At 45.7% G+C, this 24,371-nt stretch overlaps 1 protein-coding gene across 1 annotated transcript in view; it reads left to right on the forward strand.

The window, feature by feature from the left end:
• Positions 1-12,219: 12,219 nt before the first annotated feature.
• The window catches only part of RTN3 (reticulon 3), a 109,013-nt gene continuing 96,861 nt past the window's right edge, over positions 12,220-24,371 (forward strand). Inside the window, exon 1 of the mRNA XM_085625912.1 lies at positions 12,220-12,460. Within this exon, the coding sequence (XP_085482038.1) occupies positions 12,367-12,460 (94 nt within the window). The 5' untranslated portion in view covers positions 12,220-12,366. The remainder of the gene's footprint in view (positions 12,461-24,371) is intronic.

Consider the following 24,371-nt stretch of genomic DNA (forward strand, 5'->3'; position numbering starts at 1 on the left):
CTCGAGCGACCACTCCCTTTTTAATTACTCGCCTCGGGCCATGCCTGGCCCGAGCGCGTGAATGCAATACATCCGGCTCACGCCGTGATTCAATTGAAACGTTAACTTATTACATCCCATCTTAACCCAGTTTCTTGTCCTTCTTTTCACTAACTGGGTGGTGACTTGCCACCCGGCATACAAAGTCTTTGAGGCGGGAGCTTGGGCAAGGGTTTCTTCCCAGCCCATACCGGGGGTGTTGACTGCGATCCTCAGGTTGACCCTCTGGTCTTGAGGATGTCGGGCAGGTTGCTTGATGGGTCTCCTCCGACCCTCCGGGGCAGCTACCCCGTGGGGTGCTTGGATGATCCATCTTGTTATATCCTTGCTCGTTTGGCTCTGGTAAGGGCCTATTCTCTTCATTCGTGGTGAGGGGAGTCTCTTCTACTTCCTTGAACCATACGATGTCCCTGGTTACAGTCTCTCCTCCCTTCATAAGGGGTCCCGAATTTCCCTCCCAGTCTCCGGTCCTTTATTATTACTAGGTCACCTGGCTGTAGATCACAGAGCCTGCTCGTCTCCTGTGGCTGGCAGCTAGATTTTGTCTCTCCCTTCGTTCCAGGGCGTCGCCCTCATTAAAGTGCGGTGGGGCCCACCGGGGCAGACATGGATGGTATCTCGGCGTGGGCCGTTGAACATTATCGCCCAAGGAGCTTGGTGAGTGGTGCTGTGTGGTGTACTACTGTACTCCCTGAGAAATAGTTGTAAGTGACGCTCAGGGTCCGCATTCTCGGCCACGGCAGGGTGTAAGACCTTGTTGAGAGTCCGCATGAATCTTTCGATTTCTCTCTTGGCTTGTGGCCATTGGGGGGTGATGTGGCGGTGCAGCACCCCGTGGAGTTGCATTAAAACGTGGAATTCTCTTACCTGGAATGGGGGCCGTTGTCACTCTTGATCTCTCCTGGGCACCCAAACATCGCAAATGTTTCTCCAGCACTGGGGCGACTCGGGAGAATGAGGTGGAGCTGATGACTTCTACTACTGGGCATTTGGAGTAACTATCGATCAAAACTACGGTTACCCGGCCGTCAGGAAAGCTCCCAAAGTCGATGCTCACTCTCTCCCATGGGACCTTCCTATGCTCTTCCGTCTGAACTGGCGCTGGCTGCTCTGGTGCGCTGGTCAGTTGGCATGCCTTCTTCATTTCTTCAGCTCTTGTGTGAATGAAACCAGGTACATCTCAACTTCGTCGTCTTCTGTGGAGGTGTCTTCCAACCGGTACGGAGCTTGCTCATTTCCTTTTGTACAGCGCGCTGACACCAGGGAGGCGCTCGACAGTTGGCGCACTATCTTTTGTATAGGTTTCCCTCCTCTGCTGTCTTTACGTTGGTTACTCTTCCGGAATACTGACGCAAAATGGTTTGGAATTCCACAGTGAGAGCACATCCTAGCCTGGGTAGGGCACGCCTGGATGGGTGCTCCTCACGTCCACAGTACCCACATTGGCCTTTTCGGGTGGCCTGCTCCGCTGCCCGCTCCCTCTGTCTTGTGTCCTTACAGCGTCTGCTCGTTCGATCTTGACAGCTACGTTTTTCTCTGTCGTCCATGTCAGGGCTAGGTCCATCTCATCGGCCCTGGCCGCTGAGAGGTCATGCGTCCTGGCTAGGAGCAATATATCCTTGAGGGGTATGTTCGGCTGCCTCAGGATCAGCCCGAGTACTACCTTGCTGTGGACACCTTGGATTATTTGTGCTCGGATCTCTTCTGTCCCCCTGTCATCCGTTATGTAAGTGCTTGTCAGCTCTCTAAGCCTTGCATAGAATGGATCAATTGATTCTCCTTCCCTCTGCCAGGCCTAGTGTAATTTGAATCGCTCTAAATCCGGGTTCATTTGCCGATCGAAGTGTGTGTTAAGCGCCGTTGTGGCAGCATCGTAGTCGGTGGGCACTCCTGTATTTGGGAGGTGTTTTAATAGAAGGTATACCTCTTCTCCTGAGTAGTGGAGTAGTAATGAACGTTTCACTTCTCCGTCCATCTCTCTCATTGCTACGAAGTAGTTCTCTAACCGTCCAAGCCACGTTTTCCATTGTGGGGACACGGTAGTTGGGTCAGCTGCATCACTGAACAGAGGTCACGCGAATGGGAGGCTGATGTGCATCAGGGTTGTCTCCCATCTCGTCTCTTTGGGTCCCTCCTCCTACGATGCCATGGGTACTCCGCTGTGTCTTCCCCCACTCTTCCTCTGTGCTGTGTAAGTGACAGGGGTTTTGTACCCTGTGTTCTCCCCTCCTTTTCCTTGTCCTTTTCACAGTGTCTCTGGCTGTCAGTGTGGGCACACCAACTCTTGTCTTGTCCTTTCCCCAGTGTCTCTGCCTGCCTGTGTGGGCACAGCAGTAGAGTGGAGATCCTCTCTGCCATCTGGGCCAATTCAGATGAGGAAGTTTTATTATGTTGTCTGTTGTTTTTTTTTCTCTCATTTACACCCAAACAGGGGAGTTTCCGCTTGCCTATGCTCCTTCGATGAGGTGTATCTCTCTTCTGCACATGGGCTCCACCACCGCGTGGGCCTAGGCAACATGTGCTTGGCTGAGGCCGTGTGCAGCGTCCTGTGTGTGAGGCGAGACAGACAGTGTTGGAGCCGCAGGGGTTTCGCCCTTACAGTCAGCTTCAGTTGCGTGTAGGCCTCTCCCCCGCAGGCTGGACACACTGATGGGGGTCAGAGGACACGGATGTCATGTCCACCTCCGGGCTGACAGGTGACTTGTGAGGCGCTGGAATCGGGTCACCGGCTCCTCGATCGCGGCAACTGAAACGTTAACTTATTACATCATGTAAAGAGGTCTCCCCACCCTACAATGGCAGAGTAGGTGTATAGGTCCCCAGGGTCCACCTATCTACATCAAAGCAATTTCCTGGAGCGGCAGCACTGGCTGTTCCTGTACGAGTATAGCTGTGCTAGTGTGGATACGATGTCCAGAGTCTGCAAAGGATGGCCGCAATGAGAGGTCAGGGGCGGCAACTAAGGCAAGAAAGCGTGGGGCATCACAATACCCATCAATGGGCTCAACCAGGCCACAACGGGGGAGGCTGCGTTATCAGGAGAGCTCCGCACTCCGCTGTGGGTTCTGTGTACTAGGCCCGCCTTCATGCGCCAGCAATCTCCATGACAGTACAGCAGCACGTGCCGCCCAGCGCCATGAAGACCCTGCATATTAACTGTGCACTAGCGACAGCAAGGGCAGCAGAAAGCAGGGGTGCCTCAAGCAAACAACAGAGAAGTACCTGGTCCACCAGGCCATCAGTTATGGCTAGTGGTACAGACAGTAGCCATAGTGGAGCCCAAAAAACACTCCACCAAATGCAAGACAGGATTCCTGCTCCAGTGTCAATCCGGCTACCGGCGAATAGCAGTACTTAAAGGAGAAAGATATTGGTGATAAAGTGCAGCGTAGTGCACTCAGTTCCTGGTTTCCTCCAGTGCCACCCATGGGACACAGGTCCTCATCTCACTGCAACCTGGTAGGCCCCTCAGCACCGGAGGACCCTGCGCCGCCCAGGAGGCCCAGTCCTTAGTAAAAACCAGTGATTGGGCCTCAGCCTTAACTTTCACTTGGGAGGAATCCATGTGAAAAGTCCCTACTAACTCAATTTTAAATAGGCTCAATTAGAGCACTCCGTCCATCCTTGTGTTTGCTTTGCTTGCCCTAAGTTGGCAGGGTATGCCGAGACGTGGGTCCCTTGCTCACTTTTCCACTGGATTCAAGCTAGCCTGGCTGATGAGGGCTGTTAGCCCGAAACTAGTCCCAGGATGCTCGTTTCCGGTCCAGGGAAGACATGGCTTGGCTGTTCAGGCTGGATTGTTCCCATGAGACACAGGGTCAAGACTGATTTGCATATAGCTGTGTCTGAACTGGGGTGGCGAAGTGAGCTAAAGAACGATGATGAATTCAACCCAGATCTGTGATGAGGGGGGTGAATGTCCATGGTCTCTTTGTGTTTGCTCAATTAGAACCCACCCTTATTTTCCAGCTGGCGAGTTTGATCCAAACTCTACACGGACCTGCCCTTTTGATGGTATTTTCTTTCAAATGCTTGAGAACTTTACCCTATTTTCTACATACTATTAACCATTTCGACACAGATATTTGTTGCCCATTCTCAGAACCTGTGGCTTCCACCAAAACAGATTGGCCTTTTTTCATCTTCAAATGCTCTCTGAGCTTGGGCTCTCTGTTTGTTATGGTGTGGGCTCCTTTTTAAAAAGCACAATGTATTGGCGGAATGCAGCACATTTTTAGCATATCCTGATTTCAACAAAATGTGTATTTTGAACCAAATGATTTTCAACGTCTTTAATGAACTTGTTCTTTGTTATCATGTAGCTATGCATCCGCCATGCATTCTTTTTGTGAAAGTCAAATATATTAACACACCAACTTGAACCGTCATCCAAATACTTAGCAATTGATTCCCCATTTTAGACTGTGCTTCAATAATGTTTTTACAACATGCTCATGTTTCTGTGAAGTGGACACTTGAAGTAAACATGAAGTTTTAATTTCTTGCTTGTCAATTATAAAATGCAGGTGCAGGCACACATGCATGCAAAACTGCCTTATCTCAGTTATATATGATTTGAAGTCCTTGGACCTTGAATGAACTGAAAAAAATAATTTGTTGTCATGCCACTGGGGTCATGCTATCCTGGCTAATGAGGGCTGAAAGCCCAAAACCGGTCCTAGGACGCTTGTTTCCAGTTCAGGGAGGACCTGCCTGGCAGTTCGGGCTGGACTGTTCCCATTGGGCACAGGGTCAAGACTGATTTGCATATGGCTGGGTCCAAACTGGAATGGCATGGTGAGCAAAAATATGATGGATTTAGGCCCAGATCTCTGCACTGGGGTGAATGTATGACATTGTTCTGTATTCTGTCCATCAATTGTTCTTTTTGCATTTGTCACCCCGAGTGGGTCGGGTATGCCCAGACGGGGGTCCCGTGCTCTCCATGCCACTGGAGTCAAGCTATCCTGGCTGAGGGCTGAAAGCCCGAAACAGGTCCTAGGATGCTTGTTTCCAGTCCAGGGAGGACCTAGCCTGGCAGTTCGGGCTGGACTGTTCCCATTGGGCGCAGGGTCAAGACTGATTTGCATATGGCTGGGTCCAAACTGGAATGGCACGGTGAGCAAAAAAACGATGGATTTAGGCCCGGATTTCTGTACTGGGGTGAATGTATGACATTGTTCTGTATTCTGTCCATCAATTGTTCTTTTTCCAATAGTTTTCCTGCCAAAACACTTGACTGGAAAAATAGTGCTATTAAGGTTGATAAAAGTGGCATGTGCTTAAAACTGTCATTTTTACAAACAGGTAACCGTAATGTGACCTTTAGGGGAAGCTAGGCCACTTGCATATGGAAGTTTGTTTACTTCAGCCAAAGACCTTGAGGCAGCGTTAGGATTTACTTAGATTGGGCATCATGTTGAAACCAAGATGTGCCAACCCTGTAGTGTTGGGGGGAAATGCCTGTAGCCACTGTTGGAGAGATGTTAACATTGCTCTGTCCCAGAAATGTTTGCAAATAAAGTAGGGTGTGTGAGAGCTGTAGAACTTGATATAAATTTTAAAGCTTGCGCTTTACCAGTAAAACAGAAAGTCAGGGTAGTACCACTTAGTGTTAAGGATGATTTAAAGAAAGTTTTGAATGACATGTCCAAGGATGGCATCATTCAACCCACTGACTCTTCGGAATGGGTCTCTGTGATTGTTTTAGCAAAGAAAAAGACTGACAATGTACGTTTGTGTGCCGATTTGTGTTCTTTTAATAAGAACATCGTAGTTGACTGGCATCCTTTCCCTAAAAACCAAGGGATGTTAATGGCTGTAGGAGGATCTACTAATTTCTCTATCACAGATCTCAAATCAGCATATCCCCAGGTTAATTTGTCTAAAACATTGCCGATCTAACAACACTGGTGTAGGAGAGTAGGGTCTGCTATCCTATGGTCACCCCAAATTTTTGCTTTTTGCTTCACTGGTTTTTGACATATTGAGGCTGTGGGCCTGCCAATCAGACCCCCAGCCTGCTGTTCTCTCTACTAAATTAAAACTATGCACCCTAGGTGCATAACCAATTGGAAGTGGATCACCCTGTCAGCCCCTGTACCAGTGTACACTAGGTACCCAGGGCATTGGTGTACCCAAGGCCTGCCAGGGGCTGAAGCATGTATTATGCCACCCCAGGCTTGGCCTAACAATTTGACACAACTGGCTGATCACTCAGCTGGGGTAAGTTGGTGTAATCACCTCTTACTTAGGTGTAGTATACCTATACCTAACCTTAAATGGGACACCTGGTAACCTATAAGTCACTCCTATGGCAGGCCTTAACAATCCTGAAGGCAGAGTGCTTGGTTCCATGTGAGATGGTGCTCTGGCATGAGCTGAGCCTGTCTGCAGTGGTCGGAACAACTTCCTTCTACTGTTTCCAGATATCGTCATACCATATACTCTTAAGTGCATTATGAACCTCGCGGTTAAATGCTATCTTTGGTTTGGCTTTATCAAAACATGTCGAGTAAGGTGTCATACGAATTGGAATACTAACCCCTCGCCAATTCTGGCGACGGGGTTAGCATTCCACCCTTCTAGAGGGACACGACATGTACAGTACCTGAAACCCGGGTAAAATCAGACATAGCCTCAGCTCCACAAAATGGATGCTGCCACCACAGACACAAGTCTGCCCTCCTGCTGCTGGGAGTCCTTCCAGCTTGGGAGGTGTGGACAAAGGGTTTCCTGCCAGGGGAGGTGCATGCACCACCCCAGACAGGATTTTGTGTATTGGTCAGGTAGGGCTTGAAAGAAACCAGACATGCCTGTGGCTCACGAGGAGCCTCGGTGCATATGCCAGTTCAAACCGGTCCTGGGGCACACCAGTCCCGGGCCTGGGGCGAGCTGGACAAAGGATTGGGGGTGTAACCACCCCCCTTCCTGGTCCCACCCATAGGGAGGGAGCTAGCAGGTAGTCCGGCCCCTAGAATCCGCTTAAAGGTAGGAGCTGTGTCCTAAGACTTCAGACATCCTGGAATCAACTTGAAACTAAGAAGAAGACGGGAACTTCGACATTCTGCTGCACAGAAGACTGAAGGAAATCTCCCCTGTGGTCAGGGAGTGACCACCTTGCTAACGCAAGCACCATCCAGCGAATCAACGTCTGCTTTGCCGCCGCCTCCCGCCAGAGCCCAGAGACTGACAAGACCTGGACCTCCAGACCTCTCACCGCCCGATCCACAGTCCCTGAAAAGAGGAGACCCGTGGAGGCACCGAGACACGTGGAGCCAGCCATCTTGGAACGACCACGACAAGCTGCAAGTGCAACAACCGAGGCTCCCTCCAAGTTGTGCTTTGGGATCTGAGAAGCCCAACCCTCGAGCAGCATCTGCACCAAAGGTGAGCCCTCCAGCATCTCCACGATCTGCGTGGGGCCCTTCTGCATTTTGCCACTCGACGCGCCTAACCGGTTGCTGGCCCGCTGGCTAGTGGCCATCTTGGCGACGAACTTCACGAAATACACCGCTGGTCTGGTTGCTCCAGACTGGCCCTTGCTCCCCTCCAAAGGAGCAGTCCCTCTGACCTTGCTGGTCAGAACAATCAGCTTATCTTGTTCTCCACAACAATTGCTTTTGCCAAGGCTTGTTTGCTTCGATCAAGTCGCCGACACCGCCGACAGCGAGAGCCTGCGTGGGACAGCTCGTGAACCGACTCCTGGATGTCGTCGACCTCCAGGGACCACGTGGCTGCAGAGACAAGCTACACCTTTCTTCCTGTTTGCACCCGACATTGCCTGGTACCCACCTGGTGCCACGCTGGTCACTGGCTAGTGACTGTGAACACTGTCCCCTCTGCTTACAGGTCTTCAACATCTCCGATCCACTCTTGGATCCACCGCATCTCTCCCGGACCGACCGCCTGCAGCATCTTTGTCTTCAGGCTCCACGGAACAGATAGAAGAAACCCGACGCACTTCGAGGCCTATGCACCCGCTTCCTGTGGGTGAGGTAAAGCTGGCACTCCTGTGCCCAAGTGTAGTATTACATCTCTAGTGCCTGTGTTCCAAATCTTGAGTTCCTAGTCCATCCGGAAGATCCTCTTTGCAGTAACTTTGTACTTTTTACGCACCCATTGAAACCTATGGGAGCACGCGTGTGACTATTTGCTCTGCACACGCCACCCGTGGACCTCCTGGTCACTAACTGAAGTTAGCTCCTTGTAGGCCCAGCGATTCTAGAGGCCCTAGGCCTTTTCCCTTTTCTGTTCGTGGTACTTATACCACTATTTTAGTATATGGTTTGAGTGGCCACCAGGGCCTATCCATATAAAGTGCAACTTCTGTGTATTCTACTGTAATCTTGTTTGACGATTTATGCTCCTGTGCTCATAAAGAGACTAGGTGTTACTTTGAGAAATAAATACATATATATTTTGAATATATATCTGTGTGGTGTCCTTTCATTGGTATAAAAGGGGGTTACATTTGGTAAAACAGCTGGCTTAACACGCTTCACGAGTTTAGCCTCAAAGACTGCTTAGCCTACGCTACCACTAGGGCAGCTAGTCCGAAAAGGTTGACTTACAACCACACCATAAGGGTTGCTTGGCATGGTACAAGGTGATCACTTTAACTAGTGAGCATCATATACCAGGCCAACTTCTCACAACTGACAATCCCTTTTTGCACCTTTAAATACTTGACACTGCCTTTCGGATTGGCATCTGCTGCAAGTGTGTTTCAGAACCTCATGAACACATTATTTAAAGACGTCAAGTGTCTTCAAACATTCCAAAACGACATTCAAATTTTTGGGAAGAGTATTAAAGAACACAATATAATTTTGGAACGTGTTCTTGGCATACTATGCAATAGAGGTATGACTGTGTCAAAAGAGAAATATCAGTTCTTAGTGAAAGAACTTGAATATTTGTGCCACACCATCGCTAGTGACTGTATAAGACCCAAGAAGAATCTCATTGATGCCATTGTCAATGCTCCACCTTCAAGTGGCAAGAATTTGTTGAGGCGATTCTTGTGGGTGAGTGAATATTATGCAAGATTTGTCAAAGTATATGCCATTTATGTTGAGCCGTTAAGATGTTTAATCATAAAGTAAGAGAAGTTTGTGTGGACAAAAGAACAAGATGAAGCGCTACAGGTCATTAAAGATATGAGTAAGGCTGCACCTGCAAACAGCTCTGACAAGTGTGCGGTTATTGTGGATGCTAGCTCAACAATGTTAGACACTGTTCTAACTCAATTTCATAACTGCAAAGAACACACCATAGCCTTTATTTTGCACACCCTCAAAACACCTGAATGTCATTATAGAAGCATTGAAAGAGAGGCACTGGCATCTACATGGATTATCGGAAAATTCAAAACTTACCTTTGGGGCCATCGTTTAGACTGGCTTACTGACCATAAACCAATCTTGTATCTCATGAATGGTAATGGTACTGGGTTGTCTTCTTCCAGACTGGAACGATTGCTATCAAAGTTGCAAGAGTATAACTTTGAGAATAAGTACATTCCAGGCAGAATTTTGTTTAGGGTGGACTGTCTTTCACGTATGCTAGTGAAGGATGACTCAAAATCGACCACGTCACAAGGATGAGCGAGTAGTTTCTGTAGTATATGCTTCAGCAACAACTGTAGGATGTATTACTGAGAATGAATGGATAGAAGCATATGGGAAGGACACTGTGCAGTGTGACATTAAAAAAGTGTAATGAATGGTTGGCCGCAAATTAAGAATTTGCCGAAGGGTTTTGTTCCTTTCCAGCAGATTTTTTCTGAATTGTTAGAAAATGGTATGTTAACCAGACAAGGTCTGTTTGTTCTACTGGCAATGTTAAGAGAAAAACTTGTCCAAGTAGAGCATGAGGGACATCCATGCATGTCAGGCACAAAGAAACTTTTGAGAAAGTACCACTGAAATGTGTTGAATTGTATATCAACAAGTGCACTGAATGTTTGTTATCTGACAAACACTGAAAATAAACAAGGTTAAAGCAGGTGTGAATCTGTTACATGTGCAAACATGGGTCAAATTAACGATTGATTTTTCGGGGCAATTTAAAATACTGCAGCAAGATATGAAATGTGTAATCGTACACAATGACTATTACTCTAAATGGGTCTGCTGTGATTTTGTGCCACGCCCATAACTGATATTGTACTAGATTTTTTAGAGAAATTTTTTGCGGTTGAGGGAGTTCCACAGATACTGGTATCTGACAATGACACTAATTTCACTTCAAGGAAAATGTTGTACTTTTTAAGTAAATGTGACATAAAGCATGAAAGGACAATCCTTTATTTTCCAGTCGCCAATGGTTTGGTGGAACGGTCTAACAATTTTTTTTTTAAAAGGCATACAGACTGCTTTAGCATTTGAGATTGATGTGAGGAAACATTTCTGAGAAAAACTATGGAGCTATATTAATAATCCTCACTTTGTTACTCTTTTCCTGTTAAATGGTAGATATGCCAGAACTAGTCTTACGCCGCAGTAGGATAATGAAACATTAAGTGAACGCTGCATCGAAAAGGGTTCATAAAGACATTCCAGTGTGGATGAGTGTAAGACAACATTTTTAATGCAAGTACAAATCCACTGGTTTGGAACCAAATGTATTGCAAAGAAAGATCAGGCAATTAAATTTTGGCAAGTGGATTTTAGTAAAGAAACTTAAGAAAGTTTGCCAAGGAGGGTCAATTATTTCAGATTCTGCGCAAGTGGTGAGAGTTTCTCGCACTTCGTTTTTTTTTTTAAATAAGGGGTGGTGGAACAAGGGAGCGGTGGTCAGTCTAAAACCCTTTCAAAAGGAATTATTGGAGAGCAAAATGAGAGTACTAACAGGAATGATTATGTTGTTTGGGAGTTGAGTTTTGACGGTAAACTCTTGATGCAATACTGATGTATCACAAAGGCAATGTTCAAATGAAATATCACGCAATATCAGCGAAAATACACCGTATGAAAAAAACACGTCGTTTTGGCTCAAATGTAAAGTGCCTAGTAGACAACAACATCATCCATGTGTAATGATGGTTGTTCCCAGTGTGGCTAGTTTAGAGGCTTCAAACGAGAGGAATATTATTTCCAAGATTATGTTCTACCTAATTTTATGGGGGGGTTTTATGTAAAAAAGGAAGATGTTTTATTGTGATGTATTCAATGTTTTGGTATGCGCTCGTTTTCTTTTCACACTCGTATGATCACGATCTGTACTTCTGCTAGGCGAATTCCTAGGCAGATTCCCGACGGGACAGCGGCGCTTCCAACTGCTTTTCGAGTTCCCCTTCGTAGGCTTCTTACCGCTTACTCTTTCCACAATAAAATTACTAATTGTAATTCACCGTGTCTGCCTGGCGAGCTTTCTTCACCCGCCACCGCTACACTAGACCATTGCAAGGACTACAATCATCCAAGATGGCTGATCGCTTCACTTGCCCTCTCCACTCTCCGGGGCCGCAACCTAAAGCAATAAACACTGCTATAGGAGATCGGTTATCGTCACCCGTCTATGGCTCCCATTGCCGCATTCCGTATGTTTGCCAATTAGAAAGCGCGTGCCTATAACTCGTAACACTTCAGCGACCCTGCAGGTGTTCTCCTAAAACGGTCTGACAGGCAGCACAAGAGGGCGTTTCCCTTAGTGCACATGCTTAGGCTTCTTGTTTTTCCCCGCATGCCAGATATCATGACCACATGCTACGCTCCCGAATCAATAAGTCTCCCCTAGTACACTTAGTATGCGGCTAGCACTCTGCTTAAGCCTCTCCTCAACGTGTTCACAGTGCGAGTTCTGCGGCCATTATCTCGGTGGCCTAATATCACGGCCAACCGGCTTCTATTTTTTAGAGCCTCAATTGTTCTTAGGCTTCGGCTTCAATGGTCGTGGCAGTAGTCCTCTTGCGACCTAGAAGAGATCACTTTTGTCCTTCGTGGGTGCCCAAGACGTTTTCATGAAGAACAAAGCACGTCATTAACCGTACTCAGCATACACTAAGCTTTATCTCCTCTACCACTGTCAGGCACAGTATGGCCCCGCCTCGCCCACAAGTCCCGGGCACTCACTCCGCCCCCTTGTTGCTCGCGCACTCACTTCGTTCTTTGGTTTGGTTGTTGGCCCCGCCTCGAAAGCGCCAGGCCTTTCTCTATTTTTGCTCCCGCTGTAGCCCCGCCCCTTTCGTTAGATCGTCCTCTGGGTGTACTCCAGAGCCTCGCTTTGACTTCACTGTCCCCAGTCTAACGCTGCTCCTGTGGTCGGTCGTTGTTCGTTCGGGCTCCATCCTTGCGCCAGAAAAGGCCGCTGCCCAAGCTCACCATGGCCGAGAACGCCACGCAGTCCACACACATCTCTTCGTCCCACGGGGCGGAGGCCTCTGGCAAGGCTGGATCCTGTTCGGGTCCCTGCGCAGGTGAGGAATCTAAGGCGGGAGGGGCGCGAGACAGGGTGCTATTTTGTAGCTCCGATTATGTCCCTAGGTGGCTCTTAAACGAAATTACTGGGGGGAGGAGACTCATCGGGCATCTTCAAACGCAACAGCGGGCCTATATGGAGTTAGGAAGATGTAGTGAAGGTAGGAGGGGCGTAGGTGGTCCTTGTTTGTGAGGGCTAGAGCATACGGTAAATGTGGTCGGGAGTGCTAATATGGCACCCAGTGGATTCCAGCATGGGACTGCTTGTACAGTATATTAATAAATAATCGTTGGGTGTGTGATTTCATTGGTCACTACTGGCTAGCGGTGCAGCTTGTGACGAAGAGGCTAGGGAGTACGTAGGGTTGGATGAATCAAGCAGGTTACAGCCTACACGAGGTAGTTTATACATTCGTTATCAAGCTGGACGTTTGCTTGCTGGTAAGCGAGGCTAGTTAGTACATAGAGATGGTAGGGGTGGCATGTAAGGTTAGAGCGTAGAGTTGGTGCTAAAGAATATGCAAGTTATGAGTTTCATTGCTTGTAAGGTGCCCAATGAGGTAGGCATATTACATAAAGCGTATTGTTGTGGTCGTAGATCGTATTACTTCTTGGTGTATAGCGGGGCAGTATGTAGTTATTGGACGGTTAGGTAGGTTGATACATAGGGGTAAGTGAGTTTATGTGGGGTGGTGGAATTCTTTACAAGTAGGCGGCAGACTAGCAAGCAATTTGGCTGGAGCAGCACATGGTATGCCCGAGGAAGGGAGGTATTATAGATTATCTCAGGGTCCATGGAGAGTGTTTTTGCAAGTAACAAATGGAGTGTGTTTCAGACTAGGGCTAACAGGGTCGTTCAGGGTCCAGTGCGTTTTCATTGCTCCTTAATTTGGGGTAATGTATTAATCTGCCAGGCATTTTGGATAGAATAGCATTGGTCATGTACGCAGACTATAAACCTGTTACCTTAGACAAGAGGGTATTCGTTCACGAGTATGTGATGATGGTCTGTGGGCCCCGTTGTTAGTTTATCGAGGAGGTTGTCTTCGTACAGCTTCCATCTAAGGCTACGTCAGTCCTCAATCTTTTAATGCTTCGAATGAGCCGTGGGATGAACACAAAAAATGCATATATATGCATCGTTGAGTTTTATCTGAGGGCTTTGGGTATTTGGCCGCTGATGGGTTTGATAGCGAGATACTGACACAATCTATTGCCTGTCCATGGTCTAAAATGTGACGCAGCAATAAAAATGTACAAGTGGTTATACTCTCACGCCTCCCCTCCCCCACTCTACACCATCATGCCTTGCATGCTCGCCTCCCGCCTGCCAGTTGCATGCTCATTTTCTCTTACGTTCAGCTATTCCTAATAGTGCTTCTTTGCTGTTTTTTTTTTAATCGTAACTGTGGTTGGGAATGTGATGGGTAAAATTGTGTTGTATTCTGATGGTAGTGCGGCTGGTTGCCTCTTCGTCTGCACGGCGCTTTTCATTTCCAAGTGGGGTTGAGCAGGCTTTGTACTGTCGGTGAAAGCCCATCCCAGTATGGTCAGCAGTCGGAAAGCATCGGCGTCGTTCCAGCGTTTCACGAGGCGGATGCCATGCCTCATACTAACCTAGCATGGGAGCTGGTTTCGAGGTGCGGCGCAGGGAGTGGTGCTGGATGCTTGTTTTTATCTAGTCCAGCGCCCTCTTGTCCCGTTGGGAGGGGAAGAGTTGCTTTTCTGCCCGCTGACACCTTTTCTGGTGGAGAGGTCTGCAGTGCGGATGTGGGTTGTGGAAAACAGCAATGGGCAGATGACGGCTCTTAAAGAGCTGGGAGCCTTCATTGTCTGTAAATAAAATATGGGAGCGTCTCTGCATTCTTCTTTGTTGGGTGGGAGGGGCAAATCCTATCATAAACGGGTATATCCCTATCCTGTATATCTACGTTGGCTTTTCTGCTGGTCCTGGTTTGACCTATAAATGGTATTGCGTTTTCACAATCCCTCTTTATTTCCATCAACGAAAAATGTGGTTCGATTTGTTCTGACAGTTTGAAAATTAGAACATACAGCACATAATTTGTCAAAATAGATGTGGTCTAAATCTGGAGTCCCCATGTTACGTATTTACAGGCGGCGTGTGTGTCTGGGCATAGTGTCAGAATGCTATCTGGTCATATAAGTATTCCGTTTAGATTCGATTAACTGGATATACATTTGTGTGTGACTGTCTTGAAAATATAGCAATAATCTGGCTTGGATCCACATTGGGTACACTGTTTAAATGCATGTAAGACAATGGTTTTTATAAGATATGGTGTCGGCTGTGCAGTTTCTTTATCTAATTGGAGTGACACGGTTTAATGCTTCTCTCCAGTAAGGCGTTTTGTAAGTTCTCGTTGTTAGACATTTTTAGAGGTACTGTCATGAGGAAGAGCAGTTCTCACCAAACAATCTGGAGTCATGTTTTTGGGATGCAAATTAAACATGCACCAATACCTCGTTTTGTCTAAATCATCCTATGTTAGTTGAAAGTTATCAGGCATTTGTCTGTCACGTTTGGCTGCGGTCTGCTTAGGTTCTCCTTCTGTCGCTACACATCCCAGCGCATGATAAAAGGCGTTATGGCCCTGCCTGTAACTGAAGGGATTGCTAAACAAAATTTCTTGCATTCTCAAATTTCTCATGGTCGTTGTTTCGCCAACATAAAAGTATATCCGTAGTGGGGTATTGTGCAGTTAAGTCTGGCGATGGTGATAGAAAGTGTAAGACTAGCCCACTACCCGTTGAGGACCTGGATATAGTTCTCTCCTTCTGGGATTACGTGCAGGCCTGTTTTCTGAGCTAATAATAGTCTTACTTCTTGCCTTTCTGTCGATGGGGTGTGCAGACTAGCACTAGCCTCCTATAATTATATAACATGACCAGAGCCACTAGAAATGTTGTTCCGTGGCCATGCCGTTTTCCACATAATTATGGTTTTGGCATAAAATCTGCAGATTGTACTAATGGATTATAACAAAAAAAGTCTTCTAGCTCGAACAGTTCAAAAGTTACTAAAAACGCAGCAACATGCATGGCAGCACAGTGAACATTCATTGGCAAAAGTTGTAGTATGGTCACCTTAAATTTGCTGATTGTTGTACTAATGGAGTAAAGCCTTTGCCCAGATAATGGTAACGTATAACAATATAAATATATATATTTTCTTAAATTATTTTTTGGCTCTTGGATCGCAGAACGATGTAATTTTGGGTTATTTGGTTCTATAGAGATTGCTGCAGATAATTGCCAGTCACTATTTAACCAACACAATTTTCAATTTCAAAATATGGTTCTGCATCCCAGTTGTTCATGTGCACCTTCTGATGCTTAACCACATTTGTTACTCAGTGACTTGATGCAATATGTCGCTGCAACACTTCTCTTGGGTCATTCTAGGCCCAGGAAATAGTCCTTGCGCAAGAGCGAGTAATCCTTGCCATAATTGGAGAAAAAAAATAAAGCTCTTAACTTAACTGCTGATAACACTACTCTGCCCATGCTGTACACAGCTAGGCGTCCGCTGTATGTATGTCAGGTGCCCACTGAGATAAACTTAGTTCTGTTATTCTTTTTTAAAAATTTATTACAAAACTTTTATTTTGCCAGTTTATCCCAACTTCTCTAGTGTTTTTGTAATCTCTATGATGAAGCCATTTTCGACACCCATGGTATTCTACAGTTGTTTTTGTGGCTCACACTGACAAATTTTGCTTTAGAAGCACTGTTTTTAGTACAGCTGCCTCCTGTAAAAGGATACTGATGTCGGGTAAGTTGCTGTTGGTAGCATCATATTTGTTAAAATGCGTTATTGGAATTGTTCAGTATAACACAAATCAAAAATAAGTGCATGATTGGAACAGTTGGGGCATGCAATATTTCAGCCCTCACTTTATGTAGAACCTCACTGTTAGAGCAGAAACAAGTTTAGCGTCTGGCTACAATGTGGAACTTGCAGTCTGAGCTGTGGTTGTGCACTATTGCAAATGCTGGAAGTCCATTAAAGTAAATTACCATATTACTTACTAGCAGTCTTCCATACCCTGACTAAATCTATCTCGTCCCAGTCCTTACTTCTGTGACAACTGTGCCTCTGAAGAGTTTTTATCACTCTGAATTGGAGTAATGAAGGGTACCGTTAAGCAATAGGGTCGTTACCCCCTCATTTCGGTCCTCCTCAGCCCAGTACTTGTGAGGATTTACCAAGTAAAACAAAATTCACCCACGCATAACCTGTTATGTTAATAATTATTTCTAAAGTGCACATTCACCAAACGGTCTCTTGGCGCCGGGTTGCTAATACGACCTTGATCCATGGTTATTGGTAAGCCTGTTTGAACAACCAAGCTGCCCAAATCTGGTGTAGTTAAAAGTGGACCTCAGGTCCAATGGCAGAGTATTCCAGACTCGCAGAGCAATGATGCAGAACCTGCGCCCTCCAGCCCGTTTTTTACACGGAGGGACCACCAAATAATGTAGATGGCTAGATCTCAGTTCTCTGGTAGGACAATACTTGCTGATCCGTGCCTTCCCGAAAGCAGGACAGTGCAGATACAAGGCCTTAAAGACAGTGCAGCCCACCCCTTAACATGGATCTCTGCGTGACTGGCAGCCAGGGAAGGTCTTTCGTCACTTTGGAGCTATGGCCATATTTGGGCAGATAATGTATCAGCCGAGCGGACTGATTTTATTTCAATTTTTTTTTTTTTAATGAAAAACGATTGCATCATTCCTGTTTTAAAAACTGTAGCTAAAAGTGCCCGCAAAATCTTACAAATCCAATCAAGAATCTTTGACAAATGTCTGAGACGGCCAAATTGCAGTCCTACAGATTTTGTGAGTGGGATGCCCACATGTCTCTGACCATGATGTAGCCACTGCCCCCAGTGGACTGCCCCTGGATTTGAGAAGGAACTTCCCTTTAAGAAATCTAGAACCGGTAATCTTGATGGACAGAGGATCCAAACCTTTAGCCAGACGCCCTTTCTGAAATTAACCCAAGTGTTTCTTACTTGACTTTAGAGTTGTCGGTTTGCGCAATGTTTGAATATCAAGAGCCACTAACCTAGACGCCCCCATCTTTCATGCCCTATCCTTTCATATTCCAAGCAGTCAGCTGGAGATGGCGAACGTGAACAACCAGAAGAATAGGGAACTGGAGAGGAGGTGGATGAATGGGCAGAGATCCATCCACAGTCTAAACCATGGCCCAGTGGCCAAAAAAAGTGCATTGAGAATCACTCGTCCCAATCTTTTGGAGCACCATCAGGAGGAGAACAAGCGTATGGAATGCAGTGTTTCCTGGGACTGGGTACTGAGAGCATATATGACCCATACATAGGGGGACCAAGCCTCTGAACAGAAAAGTGTGATCATCGTATTGTGTAGCAACTCTAATAGATCCAACGAGGAGTTGCGAACTTTGCACATATCTGGTTCTATTCCCTTCCGGAGATACGATTCCTCACTGATGGAGGAGTTTTCCGACTGATAATGTTGGCCCTGAAGTTCAGAGTCCATTGGAGACTATTGTTGGGGCAAGTGGATGAGCCTCGGCTCAGGCAAAGGTGTGCGATGTTATAAGATTCAGCTTTACATTCCTTGTACCACTGTGATTGTTTAGATAGCACTATGTGACTTGGTTGTCCGTCCGTCCCACAACATTCAACTGTACCAGCTGGGGAGCAAGTGCCACTAGCACCTGCCACACCACTGTCTTCTCACCAATTCGAGGACTGGCTTTCTTCCCAAGAAGACAAGGGGCCCTTTTTTTCTCTATTCCCTCAGACAGCCCCACAGAGTGGCATTGGTAGTGAGATAACCCTGGGAATGATAGTTCAAGGAGATGCCTCTTGTCAAATTGCTCTCTGACATCCACCAAAGCAGTTCCTCCCTGATGTGAGATGTAACTGATAGTTATTCGTAAGCCTGAGAACTCGGCCACTAATGAAGGACATGATTCACCAGAGGCTTGAGGTGGAACCTTGTCCATGGGACGACTGCAGTAGCCATCAGCCCCTGCACCTTTACCCATGCCCTTCCAAAGAGAGTGGGCTGTTGCATACGGTGACTGACAGACTATTGGAATTAAGTCACTCTGGGCAGAAAGAAATGCCAGTCCTAGAACTGCATTGAACTGGATGCCAATGAACAGTTTGTCATGTGTCGGATTCATGTGTACTTTGGGGAGTTGATGACCAACCCTATGTCTTGTAGAATCTTGAGACCTCGCTGAGCATCTTCCTGAGCCTTAAGAAAGGAGCAGATAAAAGGCAATCATCAAGTTATGGAAATATTTTGTAAATGAAAAAGAGCCACCGCTGGTGCAAGCACCTTTTGTAAATACACCGTGAGAATTTTCCATTAATCTACTTTAAATGCCGAACCATTTGCATACAGTGGTTATCACGAGAGCCAGGCTTTGTTGCCACTCTTGCCAACAAGTTCTGGATAACCAAGAAGGTAATACACTGATAAAACTGTAAACTCTGAACTTATTGTGGTGGCTGATGAACCTTAGTAGCCACTACAAGCTGATCAAAGTTCACAGTTATCAACTAGAGATTGGCCACTCGACTCCTGATCGCATCTACCGATTGGAGTTAAATGCTTATGTAACCTACAGTGCATTACGTGATCTCAGCACTCTGGCAATTTAAGAGCATAGGTTTGGACTGCTCGCAGGCTTCTCTTGATTAATCGGGCATGTTTGAAGCTTTTGTCTGAATTTCAGCGCAGCTGACTGTCATGGATGCTCCATCTCGTAATTAAAATCCAAGCAGTTTATTAAAGCTAATTGGTGGTAAAACAAAATATCTTAAATGTAACTGGTTTACCTATTGAAAAGTAGCCCCTTTAAAAGTATACAACCTAATATATTTGATGCCCTTCTGAAACCTTAAAGTTGCAACAATCCTGGTATTAGTTTAAATTATTCCAGTACAACTGCATTGTGTCAGGGAGTACTTTTCGTTTAATCTACAGCTGAACAGTGCCTTGTAAAATCCCTAAATGCCTATTCTGTGGCCTTGTAAGTCCTTGCAACACCCCCAGTTTTCCTAATATTGCATTGCTTGGGATAATTCTGACCAAACAAAGCTATTTGACTCCCCTCGTTCGCATTGTTCCAATTTATTTATTTGAGGTCTGTGTCTAACCTGTACTAAGATCCTCCCGTCAGGCTGTGGTGGTCGAAATACACCATATTTTGCACGTGACACAAAGCATTGTACATTGAGCAACATAACTAGAGTAGGCACAGTGTCCATTCCCTATTAAACAAGCTAATGTATTTTAACAGTCCTCATAAGAGAAGAAAGTGTTTTTACCAAGGTCTTGACTTCATCCCAAATCATTTACTAATACATTTTCAACTGAATGTCCTATACATAACACTGTGCCCTCCCCTCCACCCAAGTTAAAGAACACTGTAAACGGGGAAAGGGAAATGGTCACATGAGATGCAACCAGCGAAAAGGGGATTATTTAGAAGTTGGGCAGGTCATATACATAGAGGTTCACATTTGTGAGTGGCTTTCTTTGAGTATCCCCACCCTTCAAATCCCTCAAGAACGTTCTGTCCTGGGCATTGGACGTGAGGCATTGCTCACCATTTTGTTTTTTTAAATTTGTCTAAATGCAGCAACTTTCACTGTCCACTGTAAGTGATAGTGGGATTAATTGTGACATATAATGGCAACCGTCTCTTCCTCTGGGCCCTTAGGGCCTGTAGGAAATCTACCTTTTATTTGTTTTTCACTCCACTTTTTACACCTTTTTGCTGGACCCCATATTTTAACTGTCTTTAGAACTCTGCACTTTACCCCTGCTAACAAGCAGTAAAGTGCCTACGCTCCCCCTTTAAACATCGTCGATTTTGCATATTCCTAATTGGTATATTTAACTTACCTAGGAATCCAAAGTAAATGGTACAAGGTCTACTTGGGGCCTGTGAGCTAAATGCCTGCAGTGGACTTCAGCACCTATTGTGCCATCCACTACACTGTCAGTGCAAACATGCTTCTGGCCTGCCATTGTAGCCCAGCTGTAGCAGTATAAAAACGTCAATTCAGTCTGTCAAAACAAACTCTGGTTGGTTAATATCACTTTTTAAGTACCAAACGTCAGCCCAATGCAGGCCTTTTAGCCCACAACTCAGGGTGCTTGGTAAGTAACGCATGTAGAAATGTAATGTCAACATGCCCTTACAGTGACTAGCACCAAAAAGCTATTTTCAATGTGACAGGTAGCCGTCCTATGGAGAAAACCAGAGTACAGATTCAAATATGAACACTGTATCTCAGGAATGGGACATATTACAAAAATAAACAACTATTTTAATAGTTATAAAAAATCCAATTCAATTGTGAAGTCAAATCAAATTTGGGGTTGGCCCTTGGAACTTGTATTTCATTGTTTAGGGTGTGCTAAGATGTCATTCCCAGCCAATAGCTAGTATCACATGTGAATGCAGCACCTCTGGACACTCAATAAAGAATACTTTCTGGCCCTGTGGAAAATCAGAAGAGGACTGGGCCTTGTGTGTGTGACCTGAGAGGAAGTCTGAATGGATCTGTTCCCCTTGGTACCCAGTGTGAGGATCTGGGTGTATTATATAATTTGGCTCTGGGGTCTAATCGTGGAGTACACTCACATATACAGTCTTGGGTCCAGTCAGAATCGTATACTTAACCGCAGCTAAACCCTGGGTAGCTTTGGCTGCAAGCAGTAAGGCTTGACAATTAAACTTAGAGTGAAGCATTTAACAGCACTACACAACAGAAAAAGATCACCACACGCCAATATAAAGCCTCAACAATTTATAAAAAATAGAGCATATTTTAATGTATGTTTGGAGACCTTGATCATTAAAATCCATTGGAGGGTTCCGGAGATAGTTTTTAGCATTTTACCACTTATAAATGCAACCGCAAACCAGCATTGACAAATGTAAAGTTTGAAAACCTTTGAATTGTTAGTGCAAGTACACCAAATCCAGCAAGTGGCAAAACTTCTGTGTTGGCTACCAGGGATGCAACTTGGGCTCTTTAAGCTTTACTGTCCACAGTGCCGTTCTGGGAGGTCTGCCAACTGACCCTTGGAGTCTCTGCTTCTGACTAGGGTCGTGAATCGGCTTTTCCCCTGAGTGGCCATTCTAGGAGAGGAGGCAACGCCTCGCTCTGCGGCAACTGCCTTTCTTCCGTGACCTGGGAGTCGTTCACACGTCAGCCCAGGTGGTCTGAAACCAGTCTGTGTCGGTGCCTTTGTGAGGCCACTGGACTAGCTGGAGTGCATAGTGGCAAATTTCCAAAAGTTGCCTAGCTTTAATAGTGACTTTAAATCTGAACTGATGCCCAGGCTAGATTTAATGTCCCAATTAATTTGATACCTTGCCCTGTTAGGTGGTCCCACTCAGGAGTTAGACGAGTTGGGGTGCTAACTGTTCAATTCTGTGTTAACCATGTGTCTTCTATCCTTTCCACAGCAAAACGACAATTTAGAAGGTTTGCTGCTGAGACCTATTAAAATACTATATATCCTTAAGGGAAGTGGTGGACTTGCTGATAAGGGTAATGGCAAAGTCTAACTAGGGGTGTCGCACACTGCCCTGTCAGTCTGTAGTGGTTGGCTCGGGCCGTTTTGCATGTCACATGCAGTGTGGCACAAACATTGCTGCAGCCCTTGGTGAACACACTACCTTACATGCCCTTGGAACCCTGGGTACCATATACTAGGGACCTATAGGTAAGTGCAGTCCTTGCCAATTGGGTGTATCCATTTAAATATACCGTTTGTAATGGGTCAGAACACTGGCACAGCGGTCTAGACAGCAGGCCTCCGTGCACTTTCAAAGTCGAAAAATCCAGTGCTAACAGTCCAAATAGGCAAAAAGTGGGACGACGCCTGCACAAAAGCCTGTTTCCTTACACCCAGGACAAAGTTATTCCAAAAGGTTGATCTTCTATTCAAGCCTCATGAATACAGGAAGCTACAAAAGCCCATTTCCTGGAAGTATCTAGCAGAGCAGTAGTAACTGGGCCTGTATTGGAACCTGCTGTTGGCCTCTGTCTGCCACCCTGTAAGTCTTAAGTGTCTCTCCTGAGTTCCTGGGGGGCTGTGAAGTGTACTCCTGGTGGATTGCATCTAAAGCACTAAGTCCAAAGGAAAAATCTTTGACTAGTACAAACCAGGTTGGTCTATTTGACGTGTGCTCCACGGCGATCTGCCTCATATTGCGCATAGTCCGAGTTTACTACGTTTGTTGACCATCATTGGTTCTTTGTGCTATTTCTACCTAAAATCATATCTGAAATTCCGCCTATTGAATTTTTGGGATCATTTGGTTTACCCACCTCAAATAATAATCTAATATCTTAAATTCCCACCCACTATTCCAGACCCAACCGCTCAACAGAAGGCAGCTGGACACTTTTTCTTGCTAGAAACTTTGAAGTATAGGTGAACTTGGCTAGAGAACAATTATATTTAGGGTTGGTAGATAAGAGTAACAACTGCCCTACATTAACATAAATTGAGAAATAACGACCATAGACGCGGCTTAACCTGTGCTACATGTTCATTGCCCAGTATAGACCCTTTGTATTTATAAACCTTCCTGCTCTATTAGATCCTACAAACACAAAGCCTTGGAAACGTGTGTGTGGGGCCAGGATATTCTCTCTTTCTGGCAGTACCTTCACCACGAGTAAATTTTAGGATGACCGACCCCCGGTGGAAAGTCCATGCTTTGCCTGTATCCCTCCTTTCACCGTCTGTTCTCATGTCATTCTGTTTTTGTACCGTACCCCCATTCCTTTGTAGCCATGCTCGTATTGCATAAAAGCAATGCATCCTAGAATAAACTTGAGCACCACTGAAAGCTGCACATTTTTTTTTCGACATAAGAGGCACAAGTACAGCTTTGTGGGTAATGTTTTTTACTGCAGTCTTAGTCCGTCTAAAAATCGAAATCCCGGCAGGTTGATAGTTTCAGCCATTGGAATACTTTAAATGTGCACCAGTCAATTGAGCACTTATTCCAACATTCTGTAATGGCAACGCCGTGGGGACAGGTGTAAAATTAGCTTTGATCACGGAGTGTAGACCACTAAAGTCTTCTTAAATGTGACCTATTAAACTTCCCATGATGTATGCATCTACGAGGAAAAATAGTAGTTACATCTAATAGTACAGATTAGAAAGCAGACTTGCATCAAGCAATTTAAAGTCTAGCACTCCCAGTCAGTTCCTGACCCCACGAATGGTCTGCAGTTTTATAAGGCGTCTTCAGTTGGCTTTTCTAACACCAAAACTGAATTTCGGCCCGATGTTCGAATTTAAACATTTGGATGTGCGCGCTTACTCTGTTTTGAATGTAAAGATGTTTGCATTTTGTAGTATGTTCGAGCGATGTCTTTCCAGATTAGACTGGCAGCTTTCACATCCCGTTAATGACCGCTGACAGGAAGCGGATGCTTAGTTCCGGAACTTGCATGTTCACTCTTACACGAGATGAACGTTTTGTGATTTGTTTTGCAAAATGTACTCCCTTTTACTGCCGGCTAGAGCTTTTATTTTGTGAACCTGCTGCGTTCTGCACTTCTTGTGCAGCCTTGGTCGTGTTCTGTATGTACGTCATTGCGCTTGCTGCTCAAGCCCCCATCATCCATAATTCAGGGTAATGTGGATTCTTTTACTGCAACATATTTTTGGGACTATTTGAGGTGAGCATACCGTTCCTTTCCAGAGCTATGCCTGTTCTTTTGAATCCCAGTGCTTTGCGCAACCTGCTCACCTTTCCACATGGTTATGGTGCAGGCTGCCTGGATTGTCATTCTCTACCGTGCTAGTCTCTGTGCTGTGAAAAGATCTGTACATTTTTAG

Source organism: Triturus cristatus, chromosome 9 (genome assembly GCF_964204655.1).
Source record: "Triturus cristatus chromosome 9, aTriCri1.1, whole genome shotgun sequence".
In the NCBI taxonomy this organism is placed as follows: Eukaryota; Metazoa; Chordata; class Amphibia; order Caudata; family Salamandridae; genus Triturus; species Triturus cristatus.